General features: G+C 42.6%; 1 protein-coding gene and 1 pseudogene across 3 annotated transcripts in view; both read right to left on the minus strand.

Annotated features, from left to right (window-relative positions):
- Positions 1-19,950, minus strand: part of VPS8 (VPS8 subunit of CORVET complex) — a 350,033-nt gene that overhangs the window by 192,537 nt on the left and 137,546 nt on the right. For all 3 annotated transcript variants that reach the window (XM_077448451.1, XM_077448450.1, XM_077448449.1), the window contains exons 29-30: positions 16,203-16,322; positions 1,715-1,771 (exon numbers count right to left, since the gene is read on the minus strand). In XM_077448451.1, coding sequence (XP_077304577.1) covers positions 1,715-1,771; positions 16,203-16,322 — 177 coding nt within the window. The remainder of the gene's footprint in view (positions 1-1,714; positions 1,772-16,202; positions 16,323-19,950) is intronic.
- LOC143925897 (5S ribosomal RNA) lies at positions 5,600-5,718 on the minus strand (annotated as a pseudogene).

Raw genomic sequence — 19,950 nt, forward strand, 5'->3', positions numbered from 1 at the left:
GGCCCATAACGCTTGGAATTCGCCGAACGGGCGAACAGCCGATGTTCGAGTCGAACGTATGTTCGACTCGAACATGAAGGTCATCCCTATTCAGGACTACATGCATGGTCAGGCTCTGAGATTTAACGTGTTAACCCAGAAGTGATGGTTTTCATTGATAATGTTACCTACTGATGCGACTGGCAGCAGCTTCTGTATTATGTTGCTGGTTCTCTGCCGCCAAAACCTGATGCAGAAGAGACCAGCAGAAATATTGAGGCATGCATGCGCTTACCATGCTAGTAAACATGGGACATGCAGGCCCTCAATTTCATGACACGCGAGGCATAAATTATATACCATGACGTTCTGACATGCTGTGTTGAAACATTGAAACTTCAAAGTAGCCTTTGCAACATTCTATCGATGCATAGATTAAAGTTTGTAGATGAGGGCTTTCAAACTATCCCAGTTTGTGTTCCTAGATCATTTTTTTCCACTTTACAATTGGCTTTTACAAAATTTATTTGGGGCCATAAAAAACCAAGACTGCAAAAGAAATTATTATCACTACCAAAAACTAAAGGAGGTGCGGGTGCACCAGACTTGTATTACTATTATGCTTCAGCAGTCTTGACTAGACTGGTGGATTGATTTTATTGTTCGTAAACTAAACAATGGGTAAAATTTCCCACCGGCATTAAATAGGACAAGTTTTCTTATATGGAATAGGGAATTTCATTATAGACTGAGCAATATTTTATGTCAGGGAACAGTTCCGTCTTTACTAAACCTATTTCCTACACAGCGACCATCATTCACGCAAACAATGGAATATTGGCAGTTACTGTCATTTTGGTCTTCTATTCGTGCAAGTAAGTCCCTGGGTAGAGATTTAACTCAACTTGAAATTCTCCTGACACAAGATCAATAACCAAAACACGTTTTATCAGCACTTTATAAGATGTTTATTATTAAAAACCACCCAGAGCCCCTGGAATATATAAACAAATGGGCTAATGAGATTAATGTTCAAATTGAGGTTGGGGAATAGGAGAAGGCATTTAATTTATCCCACTGTTTATCACCAACAATTAAAGCACAAGAGACGAACTATAAGTTGCTCTCAAGATGGTACTGGAGCCCAGTGACACTCCAACGTATATACCCAGAAAAATCAGATATATGTTGGCGGTGTCATACAGACAAAGGCTCACTGCTCCATATCTGGTGGAAATGTCCCCAAATTTTTGGTTTCTGGGAAAAGATTATGCAACTATACACATTAGTTACTGGGGAGGTAATTCCAAATACACCGCAAATTACCTTCCTCTCTATGTTACCAGGAACATATAAAAACATCAAAAAATCTTCTAAAAAAAGTTTGTAGAAGAGGGCTTTTTCACATGATGGTTTTATATTACTAGAACTACTAATGCCACTAAAAATGATAAATGATCATGCCACGTTCCCCTGATGGATTACCTATAAAGTAAATAAATAGGTAACTGAGGAATCCAACTACAAGAGCTTTATCATAAAAAAAGACCAATTACATTATTAAAGACATCTTTATTGTGGATGTGGGCACAGACTCTCACCAATGGGGTTTCTGAGAGACATAACTATCTGGTGGGTGTTACGGTACTTCCCTCCCCCTAAAACTAACACATCAGTTCTGGATGAAGACTGGCTTATATTCTATCCATAATCTGTTAACACTGGAAGTCAGTACCTGCTGTCTTTCTGAATGTCTGGAATCATCATCTGGACTGCACAGAAATTCCAGGACCTGCACAAAAAAAGGATTACTACAATAAGAATCTACATGTATTGAATGGCATTAGCATTTTAGGTGCACAAACGTTTTTTCAAATGAGTCTAATCCATTTACCCATCAATCCCCCCAAAAATAGCTTTTAACTCCTGTAATGCTGGAAGTGAGCATCTTCAAAAAGTCTAATAGTAGCTCAGTCTTCCCACCTTGTTCAGCACTGCTCCATAGGAGTTAGAGATTCTTGTGGTAATAAAACCTTGTCACCTATTCCTGTTCGGGTGCCAAGAATGGAATCATAGCCCTTTGCAAAATGCTAGGTGTCCCATATGCATTTCCTAGTAAATGGAAATTATTATAATAATGTTCAGGTTTCTATGTTCACCAGAAAGCTTTGCTTACCTTTCAGGATAAACTAGAAGGACCTTAGGGAGGAAGTAGCATAGCCAGGGCTGCTGACAGAAATCACAGGGTCCCATACAGCCTACCTGGCAGGGCCTCCCTCCTCCAAAAATATCAAATTATATTTTTGATAAAATGCAACGCCTGTGGTGCTATGCTTTACAGCCATGCCAGAACTTATACCCCCTGTCAAACAAGACCCATTCAAGTGAATAGCGACACAGAGGCAATATCTGCCCCACAGTAAGCGATTGGTACGGATCGCTCACTATGTTCTTTCAGGATGGCGAGCCCCCCCACTCACTATCCTGAAATAACCTGCTTATGTGCCCTCAAGAGCTGCCACCGGGAGAGGAGCAAAAACGACAGCACTGCTGGGTAAAGAGGTCGCAGACAGCAGAGGGAAGGGGGTGCAGATACTAGAAACTATCCCCTTGCAGTGCAGCCGGAGGAAGAAAAGAAATGTAGCAAAAAGGCAGTACTGCTGGCCCACTTGCTCAGCAGGTGCCCGAGTCCAGTACAGGAGGACTGGCTTTATTGCCTTATCAGCAGCCCTGAGCATAGCAGACCTCTTAGATGTTTCTTAGTAAATGTTTAATCAGCAGAGCAAAATAAATATATATTTTATGCCCTAGTAGCAAGGCAGGATGAGGGGGTTGCTAACTGGAAGTTTTTTGGCCAGACAAGTGGGGCTCAAAAAGTCTACAGGTATGGCAATTAAATGAATAAACAGTCTACAAAGCTGCACACGTTTTTTTAATATCTATTGGGCACCTTAACTGCATGGGCTATTTTCTGGAAAAGGAAAGCTTAGCCATTATATTTTCTTTCCTGCTCTCTTTGACAAACGCCAACTCTTAAAACACAACTTTTAAACTCAACTATTCAAACAAGAAAATCATCTGTCTTATTAAGTTCTCTTGGCCTAATATTGCTTACTATTCAACTGTCAACTTATAAATATACTATTAAAAAAAAAAAAAAAGTGGACACCTCTCCAAATTCTAGAGTTCAGGTTTCTCCAGTATGGGATACTGTTAATTTTACACAATACAAGAATATTTTAGACAATTGTTTGATTCCAATCATGTGACAAAAGCTTGTGGCAAGGGGATTTTTTTTTCTTTTGGTTCCAGCATGACTGTTCTGATTCAACTACCTTGAAAAAAAATAGGATTTTTATAACAGCTTACCTGTAAAATCCTTTTCTTTTAAAGTCCATCACGGGACACAGAGCCATAGTAATTACTATGTGGGTTATAGTCCATCTTCAGGTGCTGGACACTGGCACACCCTAAACAGGAAGTTGCCTCCCTATATAACCCCTCCCACTACTGGGAGTATCTCAGTTTTGTAGCAAAAGAATACACGTCTATACTAGCAAGAGGGGCTGGACCTCTGTAACCCGTGATGTACTTCAAAAGAAAAGGATTTTACAGGTAAGCTGTTATAAAAATCCTATTTTCTTTAATAGTACATCACAGGACATAGCAATGTGGGATGTCCCAGAGAAATGCCAACTCAGGGGAGGGAGACACAACCAAGTATGGCACCATGATATCACAGGATTTAAACTACTGTCTGCAGTACACTGCGCCCAAAGGCGACATCCTCATGTCTTTTTACATCTGCCTGATAGAAACTGGTAAATATATGGATTGAAGACCACGTTGCGGCCTTGCAGAATTGAGCCATGGAGGCTTGGTGATGCACTGCCCACGAGGCACTAACAGCCCTAGAGGAGTGCATTTTGATTTGAGAGGGTAGAACTACCTCTTTAAATCATAAGCTTGAACGATTACTTGTCGAATCCATTTAGAAATAGTAGATTTTGATGCTAACTGTCCTCTTTTAGGACCTTCAGGCACACAAAGAAAACATCCATTTTCTGAATCTGAGCAATCGCCTTGAAGTAGACATTGACTGCTCTCACCGCATCAAGAGAATGAAGTGATTTTCCTTCCAAAGAGTAGGGTTCTGAAAAATGAAGGTAGAACAATATTCTGATTTAGATAAAAACCTGATACTACCTTTAGTAAAACATTAGGATGAGGACGCAATACTGCCTTATCCTTGTGAACAATAAAAATATGGCTCTTTACTAGAAAGAGCAGCCAATACTGATACCCTTCTTGCAGCAGATATGGTTACCAGAAAAAATACTTTCCTTGTCAAAAAAGGACCAAGGGAATATTTCGTATAGGCCCAAAAAAAATGCTGTTTTGTAATGCCGACAAAACTAAATTCAAGTCCCAAGGGTTCAAGGGTTACCTAGCTGGAGATTAAGCCGTGTTACCCCCCGAATAATGTTATGAACCAAAGAATGCAAAGCAAGCGGTAGTTGAAATATTACCGATATGGCCGAGACCTGTCCTTAGAACGCACTCAGGGCCAGCTTTATTTCTCACCCCATCTGCAGAAAAGTCAAGGACTCTGCCTTGACTTATTTCATGGGGTGTAGCTCCTGGTTACACACCAGGAGACATATGTTTCCCAGACCCCATAATATATTACTATGGAGGTCGGCTCCCTTGTATTAACCAAGGTAGAAAACTAACGAACCTGACAGCCCACGCTTCTTCAGAGTGTGGGTCTCAATAGCCAAAACATTAAATTTATCGTTTTTAAAGTAGGATGGAACTCCGGACCTTGCAAAAGAAGGTATGGCCATGAAGGTAGGGTCCATGGGTCCCCTACTGCCATTACTACGATCTCTACATACCAAGATTTCCTGGAGCTTGCTGGTGGTCACAAGAATCAACAACTTTGCTTACTGCTCGATCCTGGCGAAGAAGTCGTGGACGCAGGCAGAATAGGAGGGAATGCACAAATCAGTGAGAACCGATTCCACAGGAATAGCAAGGCATCTGTTCCAGATGCTAGCGGATCCTTTGTTCTCGACATAAAGTTGTCAATTTCTTTGTTGAACCTGGACGCAAACAGATCTATGTCTGGGAACCTCCATCCATGACATATTGACAGGAAGATATCCGGGTGAAGGAACCATTCTCCCGGGAACAACTGCTGGCGACTCAAGTAGTCCGTCGGCCAATTTTTTATTCCCAGAGTGAAGACTGCCGATAGGCAAAGTACATTGTTTTCTGCCCAAGATAGGATAAGATTCACCTTTCTCTGGGCCGCAAAACTTCTTATGCCCCCTTGGTGATTAATATAGGCCATTGCTGTATAGACGGATTAAATCCTGGCAGGACAATACCTTAAACTAAACATTCAGGCCCTCAGGACCAAGTGCTCTGCCTGAATTTCTAAAATGTTAATGGGCAAGGCCATTTCTGATCTTGGCACCTTCTCTTGGACAGCTACCTCTTTCAGGACTGTCCCCCAAACTAAACAAAAAAAGGTTGGCATATGTTGTTGCTATTTCCCAGGTAACTGAAGAAAGGATTTTGGATGTTAACCATAAACAGAGGCTCCGGCGTACCCAGCCTACAGCACCTGGTATTTCCAGGTGGTCTTTCATCTGGGTACTAACCAGGCCCCACCCTGCTTAGCCTCAACGATCAGATGAGATCGAGCACTGTCAGGGTGATGTGGCCGTAGGCTATGGAGACAGACACATTGGGAATGTACAGTTTAAACCCTTTGTTTCAAGCCGTTAGGATACTGTTTTTCAGCAGTCTAGAATGAAACTGAGCATAAGAAACAGCCTTGAATGAAGCCACCATCTTTCCCAACAACCTCATGCAAAGTCGAATAGGAGAAATTCATCTTGCTTCGACTACTTAAATCAGTTCCTTTATGTCGCTGATCTTTGCCTGGGGTACGAATACCCTTTTCTGGGTGTACCTATGATCAGACCCAAGTGTTTTCTTCATGGCTTTAACCACTTTCAGACCGGACCATTTTGCTGGTAAATGACCAGAGGTCTTTTTACACTTTGGCACTGCGCTGCTTTAACTGGTAATTGCGCGGTCATGCAATGTTGTACCCAAACAAAATTTGCGTCCTTTTCTTCCCACAAATAGAGCTTTCTTTTGATGGTATTTGATTGCCTCTGCGATTTTTATTTTTTGCGATATAAACGTAAAAAGACCGCAAATTTTGAAAAAAAATGATATTTTCTACTTTTTGTTATTAGAAAAATCCAATAAACTCAATTTTAGTCATACATTTAGGCCAAAATGTATTCAGCCACATGTCTTTGGTAAAAAAAAAAGTCAATAATTGTATATTTATTGGTTTGCGCAAAAGTTGTCACATCTACAAACTAAGGTACGTTTTCTGGAATTTACGCAGCTTTTAGTTTACGACTGCCTATCTCATTTCTTGAGGTGCTAAAATGGCAGGGCAGTACAAAACCCCCCCAAATGACCCCATTTTGGAAAGTAGACCCCCTAAGGAAATTGATAAGAGGCATGTTGAGCCCATTGAATATTTTATTTTTTTGCCTCAAGCGATTGAATAATGACAAAAAAAAAATTTTTTTTTTTTTTTTACACAAAGTTGTCACTAAATGATATATTGCTCACACATGCTATGGGCGTATGTGAAATGACACCCCAAAATAAATTCTGCTGCTTCTCCTGAGTACGGGGATACCACATATGTGGGACTTTTTGGGAGCCTAGCCGCGTACGGGGCCCCGAAAACCAAGCACCGCCTTCAGGCTTTCTAAGGGCGTAAATTTTTGAGTTCACTTCTCACTACCTATTACAGTTTTGAAGGCCATAAAATGCCAAGATGGCACAAAACCCCCACAAATGACCCCATTTTAGAAAGTAGACACCCCAAGCTATTTGCTGAGAGGCATGTTGAGTTCATGGAATATTTTATATTTTGCCACAAGTTGCGGGAAAATTACAAACTTTTTTTTTTTTTTTTTTTTTTTCACAAAGTTGTCACTAAATGATATATTGCTCACACATGCCATGGGCATATGTGAAATGACACCCCAAAATAAATTCTGCTGCTTCTCCTGAGTACGGGGATACCACATATGTGGGACTTTTTGGGAGCCTAGCCGCGTACGGGGCCCCGAAAACCAAGCACCGCCTTCAGGCTTTCTAAGGGCGTAAATATTTGACTTCACTCCTCACTACCTATTACAGTTTTGAAGGCCAATAAAATGCCAAGATGGCACAAAACCCCCACAAATGACCCCATTTTAGAAAGTAGACACCCCAAGCTATTTGCTGAGAGGCATGTTGAGTCCATGGAATATTTTATATTTTGCCACAAGTTGCGGGAAAATTACAAACTTTTTTTTTTTTTTTTTTTTTTTCACAAAGTTGTCACTAAATGATATATTGCTCACGCATGCCATGGGCATATGTGAAATGACACCCCAAAATAAATTCTGCTGCTTCTCCTGAGTACGGGGATACCACATATGTGGGACTTTTTGGGAGCCTAGCCGCGTACGGGGCCCCGAAAACCAAGCACCGCCTTCAGGCTTTCTAAGGGCGTTACAGTTTTGAAGGCCATAAAATGCCAAGATGGCACAAACCCCCCCCAAATGACCCCATTTTGGAAAGTAGACACCCCTAAATTTAGGGGTACACTAGTGAGACTAGGTAATAAATGGCGGGTGCCCTGAAACTATAAAAAAATAACTAACCAACCAGCGTCACCTGTAACAGTTATATGGTGATCACTGGTGAAAGGGTTAACTAGGGGGCAATCAGGGGGCTTTATGCGGTAGTATATGGGGGTCCCTGGCGCTATAAAAAGCTGCGGCGAACCTAAATACCTACTTGCCTAACTAGCGTCACCTGTGACACTAATACAGCGATCAGAAAAACGATCGCTTATTAGGCTGGGTTCACACTGGAGCGATGCGGGAACGCCACGAATGCGCGGCGGGTTCCCGCATCGCATGCCTCCCGGCGGCAGTTCACACTGCCCTATGCGAACTGCTGGGAGTGTCAGTGAAATGTTACTGACACCCCCAGATCAGTTCGCATATCGCAGTGCGATCTGCAAACTCGGATCGCATGGTGTGAACACCCATGCGATCCGATTCTGCTGCGGGCCAAAAAAAGGGTCCCGTGCGAATTTGCGGCGGGTGCGGCGGGTGTGGCGGGTGCGGCGAATGGCTGAACTCGAATCGCACAGAGATCGGATGTGATTTGCACTGCAGTGCGAATCACATCCGTTCTCAAACCGCTGCAATCTGAACCCAGCCTTAGTGACACTGGCGACGGGGGGTGATCACGGGGTTAAACCTTTATTGGGGGGGTTAGGGGGGTACCTTAGAACTAAAGGGGGCTAACCCTAACTGCCCTAACAGTTATTAGTCACAAATGACACCCGCCGGGTGATCAGGGGGTTAAACCTTTATTAGGTAATAAATGGCGGGTGCCCTGAAACTATAAAAAAATAACTAACCAACCAGCGTCACCTGTAACAGTTATATGGTGATCACTGGTGAAAGGGTTAACTAGGGGGCAATCAGGGGGCTTTATGCGGTAGTATATGGGGGTCCCTGGCGCTATAAAAAGCTGCGGCGAACCTAAATACCTACCTGCCTAACTAGCGTCACCTGGGACACTAATACGGCGATCAGAAAAATGATCGCTTATTAGGCTGGGTTCACACTGGAGCGATGCGGAAACGCCGCGAATCCGCGGCGGGTTCCCGCATCGCATGCCTCCCGGCGGCAGTTCACACTGCCCTATGCGAACTGCTGGGAGTGTCAGTGAAATGTTACTGACACCCCCAGATCAGTTCGCATATCGCAGTGCGATCTGCAAACTCGGATCGCATGGTGTGAACACCCATGCGATCCGATTCTGCTGCGGGCCAAAAAAAGGGTCCCGTGCGAATTTGCGGCGGGTGCGGCGGGTGTGGCGGGTGCGGCGGGTGCGGCGAATGGCTGAACTCGAATCGCACAGAGATCGGATGTGATTTGCACTGCAGTGCGGTGCGAATCACATTCGTTCTCATAAACCGCTGCAATGTGAACCCAGCCTTAGTGACACTGGCGACGGGGGGTGATCACGGGGTTAAACCTTTATTGGGGGGGTTAGGGGGGTACATTAGAACTAAAGGGGGCTAACTCTAACTGCCCTAACAGTTATTACAGTCACAAATGACACCAATGCAAAAAAAAAAAAAAAAAAAAAAAAAAATGACATTGGTGTCACTGTGACTGGGGGGCAGGGGTAATTGGGGGGGTGATCGGGGGGTAAAGGGGGGGTGTGAGTGTGCCTGGCATGTTCTACTGTGTGTGGGATGTGTTGGTGCAACTCACTGATCCGCTCTCCTCCGTGTCGGAACGAAAAATACCGACACGGAGGAGAGAATACATCACTTCCTCTCCTGTGTTTACATTACAGGAGAGGAAGTGATGTCACCGGGGATTTCTATTCGTCGGGAGCGATCGCGAGGGGGTGGCCATGAATGAATGGCCGTCCCCTCGTCCGGGATCGCTCCCGAACGAAAACCGACCGCCGCAGGCACCGGGCGGGGGCCCGATCGGGCCCCCGACCCGCGGGAGGCAAATCACGTACATGTACGTGCTTATGCCTGCCCGTGCCATTCTGCCGACGTACATCGGCGTTAGGCGGTCGGCAAGTGGTTAAAGAAGATTCCTCCTAGGTTGAGAATTCAACCTATATATTCCAGGTAGTCGAATGTGGTGACCATATTTTGGTCTAAGCGGGCTATCGATTGGTCTATCAAGAACATATCGACTAGGTAAACCATTTGAGAGAAGTTTATGGTCTGTGTTAACCCTTTTAATACTCGCTTGCATGACCATCTGTTTGCACAGGGGTCCATGCCATACAGTGAGAGTGATTAGTTCGACTGGAGATGGAGGGATTGTCATGCTACTGTGGGGAAAAAAAAATGACATCAGTGCTACAGTTTGAATTTAAAACGTATTTGTGTGAACTGTGAAGTTAAGTCATGGATTGTGGAAACTAACTAGTGTTGGTTGATTGTATATAGTGTATACCACATTCACCACCGACTAATGCAGAGTTGCAACGCAAGGAGATCAGCTAAAAGTAGTTGGATCTTTATGTGCGTTATAATTAATCGAAATAAGTCGATTTAAAAAAATCCATTAATCGAACACGAAAATTTTAATCAGTAACAGCCCTAAAAAAGAGCTTTCCCACGCGAGCAGGGGTCTCTGACTCTATGGGATCGTACAGTGAGGGGGAAAAAATGGTGAAGAGGGAGCCTGGAAGCTGCCGAGTAGGGTGGCATGCCGTTCGTTTTTTGTTTTGTTTTTCTCTTGGCGCTTCTTCCTTGTGAAGAGGGGGAGAAAACAGCACAGGTGGGGGGCGTCTGGTGGGGAGGAAACCCCCCCCAGACTTACCGGAGGTCTGTTGCTGGCTGGAGGAAAGGAAGCTGTTGTTCTGGAGAGGAAGCGTGAGAAGGTATGTGCGCTATACAGCCCCCAGTGGTGACACATAGACATGACAACATTCACTAAATTAAAGGAGATATAAGAAAATTCAAAAATTTCTTAGAAAACGCCACTTACCTTTCCCGCCGCATGGTTAACAAACCTTCAGGAGCTGGGGACCCTCTGGGAAATCCTGGACTTGTAATAGCACCACCGCCAGTAAAACTTTATGGCCTTAATATCAAAAGTACTGGATCCCGGGGTCCAGCTCTCTAAAAAGAGAAGCGTTTACAGGCAAATACCTTGTTTCTTCGGACACGAGGTCCGGGTACCATTCAATTCGGTCAAAAAGACACTTTGAATGGATCTGGCTGCATGGCTAACCCCAGCAAGGATTGCTCCAGTGGAGCATAGCACATGTTTACTTGTGACCAACACCTTAGACACTGGTGAAAAAACTGAGATATTCCCAGTAGTGAGAGGGGTTATATACGGAGGCAACTTCCTGTTTAGGATGTGCCAGTGTCCAGCACCTGAAGATGGACTATAACCCGCATAGTAATTACTATGGCTCTGTGTCCCCTGATCAACGATTAAAGAAACATGTGCTTTGCACAAGAAACATTCTTAAACTTGATGTGTTTTTATATCCTTTAGCCTTTGGAAATGAGGACTAATTAAAGAAGAGTGTCATTTTGGGCGGGTGGGCCCTGGATTTTGTTTTCTTAGATTGCTGCATGATTATGGATTTAGAAAGCCAGCTCCATAAAGACAAGTTTGGTGTGGCAGAACTTTAACAGGAGTAAAGTTCGTTCTGCACTCCTGTAATCCATTTTCATGTTTAAGTCTGCTGTCAGCTAACATCCCAGAGCCAGTCCAAGCTCTGAAAGGAATATGGTCAGAATCTGCCAAGAAGCCTGGACGAGCAGCTGGCTCAGCCACTCCTGCCCTCTCCACAGCCCAGCGCTCCAGTGACTGCTGGAGGGGCAGAGGGAGGGTGACTGACAGTTACGGCGCTTTGCTCAGAGCGGAGGGGGAGAACTGAGCGATCAATGCTGTTTGATCACTCAGTTCTCACTCCAGCGTCAGCAGGGGAATAGATGCAGCATCGGCGAGTCTATGAGACTCGCCTGATCACGGATCGGAGCAAGGGGTCGATCCCGACCCCTTACCACGTGATCAGCTGTCAGTGACAGCTGATCATGTGACAAAACAGAGCCGGTAAAAAAAAAAGCAGATCACCGGCGGCCGTGATCGGGACATCAGTCCCGATCACGGCAAGCTTATCAGTGCCCACCTGCGCTGTCAGTACCACCCAGATATTAAAAAAAGTGCCACCCATCAGTGCCCATAGTGCCATACATCAAGCCCACAGTGTCACCTATCAGTGCCCACAGTGTCACCTATCAGTGCCCACAGTGCCACCTATCAGTGCCCACAGTGCCACCTATCAGTGCCCACAGTGCCACCTATCAGTGCCCACAAACTGCCTCAACAACAGTGCTGCACCTTAGTGCCAAATATCCGTGCCCATCAGTGTCATCTACCAGTGCCCATCAGTGCCACCTATCAGAGCCACCTATCAGTGCCCATCAGTCCCATCTATCAATGGTACCTATCAGTGCCCCATAGTGCCACCCATCCGTGCCATCTTATCTGTGCCCATCTTTGCCCATCAGTGTCGCCTTATCTGTGCCCATCAGTACTGCCTTATCTGTGCCTATCGGTGCCACCTTATCTGTGCCTATTAGTGTTGCCTTAACTGTGCCTATCAGTGCTCACCAGTGCTGCCTATCAGTGCTGCCTATCAGTGCCCACCAGTGCTGCCTATCGGTGCCCACCAGTGAAGGAGAAAAATGACCTGTTTGCAAAATTTTATAACAAACTATTAAACATGATTTTTTTTTGCATCTTTTTTTGTTTGTTTAGCAAAAAATAAAACTCCCAGCTGTAATTAAATACCACCAAAAGAAAGCTCTATTTGTGGGAAAAAAATGATAAAAATGTCATTTGGGTACAGTGTTGTATGACCGCGCAATTGTCATTCAAAATGCGACAGCTCTGAAAGCTGAAAATTGGTCTGGGCAGGAGGGGGGTTTAAGTGCCCAGTAAGCAAGTGGTTAAACCCCCAAACTTCTCTTTTAAGTGGCCTGCATAAAGCCTTGATCTGAACCATAAGAAACACCTCTACATACGTGCCAATGTGGATATCAGGGGGGTAAAAATAAAAAATGAAGATCAGAAGTTGGCAGCTTATGCAGATGATTTGATCTTTTTTGTAACGTCCCCAATTACATCTCTCCCATCTTTACTAATGGAGCTACGAGAATATGGGAAAATATCCAACTTTAGAATAAATTATGGAAAATCAGAAGTAATGGGGGTAGAAATAGATTCGCCTCAGCTACAAGCAATATCCACGCAATTTGATTTTAGATGGACGAATTCATATATAAGTTACTTAGGAACAAAAATGTCAAAGAATCTAAATGAGCTGTTCGAACTTAACTATATCCCACTGGTAAGACAGATCAAAAGTGATCTTCAAAAATGGGACAAAGAGATTTTTACATGATTCGGGAGAACCAATATTATTAAGATAAATGTGATGCCCAGACTGTTGTACATAATCCAAACTATACCGATTAAGATCCCTCCAAGTTTGTTTAAGGATCTTAGATCAAGATTTATGAAGTTCATCTGGGCTGGGAAACCAGCAAGAGTACGTCGAGATATTCTAGTACTCCCCAAAGGAAAAGGAGGGATAGGACTTCCAGATCCAATAAAATACCAGGAAGCTTTACATTTAACTAGAGTAGTGGAATGGTGTAGGCTTAAAAACGAAAAACCGTGGATACAGACAGAACAAGCAGCGATAGATATCCCATTGGAAGGATTAGTGTGGATTCCAGATACAGAAATACCAATAGGAATGAGAAAACATCCAATACTAGGGGAGACATTACGAATAACTAAAAGAGTATTCAGGAAAACATCCATTTCAAGAATTCCCAGTCCGCTCCTTCCTATCCTTGGTACCCCAGCATTTCTACCGGGAATGACAGATCCAAAATTTAAAACAATACGAGACAGAGGCATGAGCAGAATTTGTCATTTCTTGGTAGGCAATCGGTTAATGACTAAAAAAGATATTGAAAAAGGAATGACATTAGGGCTAGATCCTTTCAGAATGAGGCAATTAGAAGCCTTTATTAGATCTAAATCAAAGGTATACGTAGAAATAAGGGCATTGACTGAGTTTGAAGAGATCTGTTTGAAAGGAGAGGAACTGAGACATCTGATGTCTTATTTTTATAGTATGTTAATAGAACAGGAGACTCCACAAGATTTGCCCTTTCTGCAGGCTTGGGAAAGAGACTTAGGGACTACGTTTTCCCCAGAACAAAAGGATAAGATGTTGCTGTTTAATCAAAAGGCCTCGATGGCAAGCAGATATCAAGAAGGGGGATATAAGATCCTTGCTAGGTGGTATAGAACACCAAAAGTGTTACATCAAATCTACCCCCAGATATCAGAGACATGTTGGAGATGTCATGGAGCAGAGGGAACATTATTACATATATTTTGGGAATGTCCAAAAATTTGAGTGTTCTGGGAGATGGTAGCCGATACTATTGTAAGGATTACAGGAATTGACCTGGGAGATAAACCGGCAACTTTTCTGTTGCTGGACATCCCAATGGCAATAGAAAGATTCAAAAATTCTTTGCTGAGGCATTTATTGATAGCAGCAAGGGCATGTATTCCGGTTCTGTGGAAAAAAAGCAGCCCTCCAGCTAGAGCACAGTGGTTTCAGAGAATTGCAGAAATTCAACAAATGGAAAATTTAACAATGACAATGAGAGATCAAGATGAGAAATATCAGAAGATTTGGGCTCCATATCTAAATTATAGAGTAAGTATGATGTAAAACATTTTGAAATATGATAGAGCAGGCGGGTTGTGGTGGGGGATTATAGTGAAAATTCCAAAAATCTTTTTTTTTTTTTTTTTTTTAGTTTGTATATTTATTTATTTATTTTTTTGGGAGGGAAGGGTGAGGGATGGGGGAGGATGACGTGGAATTGAGGTATGGATTGAAATATTATAGGATTGTTATAGCTGTTAAAGAAGTTGTAGATGTATAACGAAATGTAATGTGAAATCTATGGAAAGAAAAGATGAAAAAAATAAAGAATTTATAAAAAAATAAAAAGAAACACCTCTGGGATAAACTGGAACGCCAATGGTGAGCTAGGTCTTCTCATCCAATACCTTTATCCTACCTCACAAAGGCTCTTTTGGTGAAAAGGGCATATATTCCCATAGACAGAATCGAAACATTGTGAAAAACCTTCCCAAAAGTGTGGAAGCAGTTAGAGCTGCAAAATGGTGGACCAACGCAATATTAATGCCCATGGTTTAGACATCCAACAAGCTCATATTGGTTTGAAGGTCAGGTATCTACAAACTTGTGGCCATATAACAGCTTACACCTTCTCGGCTCTCTTGAAGAGATCTTAAATGCTATGAATATATGTGTTTAATACCGCTGTTATCTATAATAGCTGAAATATATACTTTGTACTGCACAGAGGAGATAATGTTCTATATTAATCACTATGATTAGTAAATGGCTTTAAGACTATAAAACTAATAAAAGCATCACACATAGGAGTTTATGATAAATGTGGAAATGACTGTAGCATAGTTATCACCACTATTTCTTAGCTTAATTGCAGCCTGGAACAGTATTTAAAAATTTGGTATCCACAAGTTGCTAAATTCTATGCTATCATAAGACAGCAATGTTCAATTTTCTATCTTCCACTGGGGTTTCAGGCTGTATTTAAACCGTACAAGTATTAAGGTGGAATTTTGAATAGAGGGCTGAAATGTTAGTACTTCTGTTAGGGGGATTTACCATAATTTCCCATCTGACAGTGGAAAGGAGATTTAATCAACTGGGACACATGCTATAATATTTTAAAACAAAGACCCAGTAAGTGAGAGCAATTGACTGAATTATAGCAATGTGGCAGTGTATATTGTGACTTTTGATCACCTATGCCATCCATCCATACTACAACACAGACATGTGCAGCTACGTTTTTACATCAACTGCACTATCCATTGTCAAATTATCAAGGACACTTTGTAGGCCGATGACGTTTTTGATGGAAAAATGGCAATAGTGCATGTCCACATAGGCGTCAGTACGCATTGATACACTCAATGTTTCCTGCATAATTCTGGGGTAGGCACCTAAGTCACTTCCAGGGGACCCAGTGCTGCTGGACTTGCAGGTAAGTAAACGCGGAAACACACACACACACACACACACACACACACACACACTGCTTTACTGAGCATCATTGCACCCACACACACACACAACTTAATAACTACCACTGCACCCATGCATGGATATAACATCAACAGAGCATGTACACATAGGCAGTGTGTTGCATGTGTTCTACTTGACACAAATTGCATAGTTCCAGCTTCAGTGCAGACATCAATTCTCAGAGACCCTTCAGCTCTGCAATTGCTGGTAACAGTGACACACGCATACACTTACTCACTGCACCCACACACCTCACTGACTGTAAATGCACCTACACATTTCACCACAAGCATGTTTTTTCAGTGACTGCAGCTACATGCTTCTCCACTGACCGCCACTATACCCATACACCTTTGTTGTGCCTGCAGTTCTTTGCTTACCTGGTCAAACAGCATTCGGTTGACAAACAGAGTATTATCTGGCTTAGCAAGCTGCCGGGCAAGAAATGTGAATAGACAGCCAACCTGGGAAGGAGTAAAATCAGAGTTCTCCACCATAACCTGAGAAAAAAGATTCAATGACAAACAAGACAACCTATTAAAAGTGCAATTTTAACAACTGGTAAAAGTGAAACTATCTTCTGCTCCAAACATCCAATTATTAGCAAGGGAATATAAAAAAAATGGGAAATTCTGCACAAGACTGAATGCTTACAGAAAACACAGGTTCATTATACTAAGACCTTCTACACACATGCTTCATCTTATATAAGTGCATAAAAAGAGCCATTTGGAAAGTTTTCAGCATATTTTAGGCAGCTTTGTTCATGACTTTTAGCTCTACTTTGGGGTTGTTAAATACTGATATTCTAGCTCAGATAAAAGTTCTAGAAGTTGCTAGCAGGTTTTCAACAAGTAGAAGAGAACCTTTCTTAGGCCGGGTTGGGACATTGGGAGCTCATGTCGCATGATGTGTGAAAATCAATGTTTCCCTATGGGAGACATCTCAATTGGACTTTGAAAATGCCCCCTGCACTACTTTGGTCTGACTTTGATCCTACTTCAGCTCATTGACTATCACTGAATTTGGATCAAAGTCAGATCACCATCTTGACTGATCCGACTTTGGCATGCGACTTGTGCTCTGATGATTTTGAAGGGGAACTCCACGCAAATTTTAAATAAAAATTCCACATACCGAGAAGAACCGGAGAGGGCTAGAAGACAGCAGAGAAGACCCTGAGTGGAAAGAAATCGGAAAAGACGACGGAGCTGCCTTAATAAAGTACGTTAAAAACCTGTGTAATGTGTTTTATTTTTGACATTTTTTTTTTTAGGTAAATGGGTAGGGATACAATGTACCCCATATTCATACACATAGAGTGGGGGGCCGAAATCTGGAACCCCCTTGTTAAAGGGGGCTTCCAGATTCTAACGAGCTCCCTACCCACAGACGCCGACAACCAACGGACAGGGTTGTCAGGAAGAGGCCCTTGTCCTCATCAACATGTGGACAAGGTGCTTTGGGGTGGGGCAAAAAACAGGACCCCCCCATTCCCCAAAGCACCCACCCCCCTATGTTGAGGGCATGTGGCCTGGTACGGTTCGGGGGGGGGGGGGGGGGGGGCGCGTTCGTCCACATGCTCTTTCAGATAAGGGTCTGATATGAATTTGGGGGGGGGGGGGGCCATGCTGGTTTTTTTTATTTGGCATGGAGTTTCCCTTAAAGATTCATATCAGACACAGTGCCCGGTATTGCCAGTGATCAAAGTCGGATCCCTGTTCACTGTTGGATGCATGTCAGACTTCAAGTCTCAGGGCAAAGTCAGATACAGTGTGAACCTGGCCTAAAGCCTGCTAGGAGGATCTTTAAAGTGACAGCCAGAACTATTAATAAGATCTGTGTTGAAAATAATATTCCACCTTTTGAATAAATGCACCCACATTGATAAAAGAAAAAAAAAGCTGCATTGTTAATTTTTTGCATTGCAGCCTGTGATCAGTGCATCGTGGGTGCAATGAACAGGCTCCTGCAGACTCTTTTCCCAGCACTAGGTTCCTAAAGATCTATGGACCTACCGCAATGGGGCTGGAGGAAGTTAACAACGGACTAAAATGTGGTGAGGTTTGTACTTCACTGGGATCTCTGCCATGGAGGAATTGGAGTCTTCCATTCACAGATCCCTGAGATCCACCTGCACAAAATTCTGAATAATACCGAATCCTGTGGGGAGAAGAACCTTGAGATTCAGGTAAGTTGGGGAAGTTGGAATGTAACTACCAGTATGTTTCAAGTTACACCCTAAATATAGGTGTAACATTCAGCATGTTCTGAAAGGTGAACCTAAAATTGAACACACCCAAATTAAAATCTGTTAAAAAGCATGCCAAATCGGGGGGCTATTGCCGACAATGACACCGTCAAAATCGGTGCGGCGCAGACTTTTTGGTGCCGCACCGATCCCTGAAAGTAATTTCTGTACTACTTTTGACGACTTCGGGGGCTATTTGTATAGACAGCTGTGCAGGAACCCACACAGATGTCTGTCAAATTGCCACTGAAGTCGGACTGCATTGCCGGGTTAGAAATCGTGCAAGTTCATCAGAACGCGCAAGATTTCGAACCCGAAACAATGTAAATCTAGGCTGAAAGTCATCAATAAAGATAAAAAAACTTTGCAAAAACTTTGTAGTAGCATACTGAATACACTGAAAAAGGCTCATAAAATTATTTTAGATACTAAATTAATTCATAAAACTCATGATGACATAACAGGAAGCATACAGTAAAGGCTTGTAAAGATATGTGTTAATTAATTGAGACTAAAGTGTCACCACAACCGAGTGAACACATGCTGAAGTGCAAAATTAAAAACTTTCATCGGTATTCAACAAGGCTGAATAAATGTGATCTGTGTGTTAACTGTCATAGTTTAAAAATGTGTAATGCTTTGCAGCATACACATGCTCTAGTGTAGTCAGTTTTCATCTGTATAAGCATTAACGTTAACACGTGAGGGTTAAAATATGGGAGCTACCATTACTGGACTACTTTTTAAGGTGTAAGCAGACCTGTCATGATCCTGGCTTCACTATGTTGTACTGAGATTGTAGATTTTCCTATTTATTTATTTTTTTCTGAGGAATGCTTAGTGCTTGTTTATGCACCTGTGTGCACATGCACATTATAAATAGTGGGCTACATTTTAACTAAGTAAAAAAAAAAAAAAAAACACTGTACTGAGCTTTTCCAAGCTGCAGTGTGCAAGTGGCCTTAATGAAACCAGAATAAGACTTGCAGATGGCTCTAAAAACAGACAAATTAATGTAGCTCTTTATTCATTAAAACATTTAATGAGTATGTCATTTCTAACAAATACCTTCTCTTATTTATTACCTTTTAGTCATTTTAATATGCCAATGGAATTTGTTTGCTTTGCATTTTCCATAAGCGAATAAATACCGGTTGATTCTGCCAGAAATTTTGTGAGATTGTAACTCTCGGCCTCTGCTCAAGGGTATCAGTTAGCATTATTCCCAGTTGTCACCTGTGGACTACAGAACCCCAACTCCTTCCATCTATATGTTGTGGACCTGAAGGGAGGGGGCTTTTCAGTAGGCCTAACACACTTCATGTCCCAGAGCAGGGGTCTCCAAACTATGGCCCTTCAGTTGTTTATGAACTACTATTCCACCTAGTCATGTCTGTGAATGTCAGAGTTTCACAATGCCTCATGGGACATGTAGTTCTGCAACAGCCGAAGTCTGGAGATCCCTGTCCTAGAATGACAAACTTGCTTCCCCAAATATACAGTACAATGAGTGAACATTATCACTGTAGGACAGAAAATAGGATTTTTTTCATCATACTTACCTGTAAAATCCTTTTCTTTGAGTGCATCATGGAACACAGAGTCAAGCTAATATTCATTACCTGCTGGGTTATACTTCATCATCATGTGAATGGACACTGGTAGACCAAAGGTTTTCAGACAGGAAGTGATCCCCTATATAACCCCTCAAATACAAGAAGTACTTTAGTTTTGTAGCAAGCATTAAATCCTCAAAAAAGAGGGGAGAGATCTCTGTGTCCCTTGATGTACTCAAAGAAAATGATTTTACAGGTTAGTATGACGAACAATTCCCATTTTCTTTTTCATACATCATGGGACACAGAGTCAGTCTAATA

The sequence above is a fragment of the Lithobates pipiens genome, unplaced genomic scaffold (assembly GCF_037356315.1).
Source record: "Lithobates pipiens isolate NorthernLeopardFrog02 unplaced genomic scaffold, aLitPip1_a1.2 Scaffold_22, whole genome shotgun sequence".
In the NCBI taxonomy this organism is placed as follows: Eukaryota; Metazoa; Chordata; class Amphibia; order Anura; family Ranidae; genus Lithobates; species Lithobates pipiens.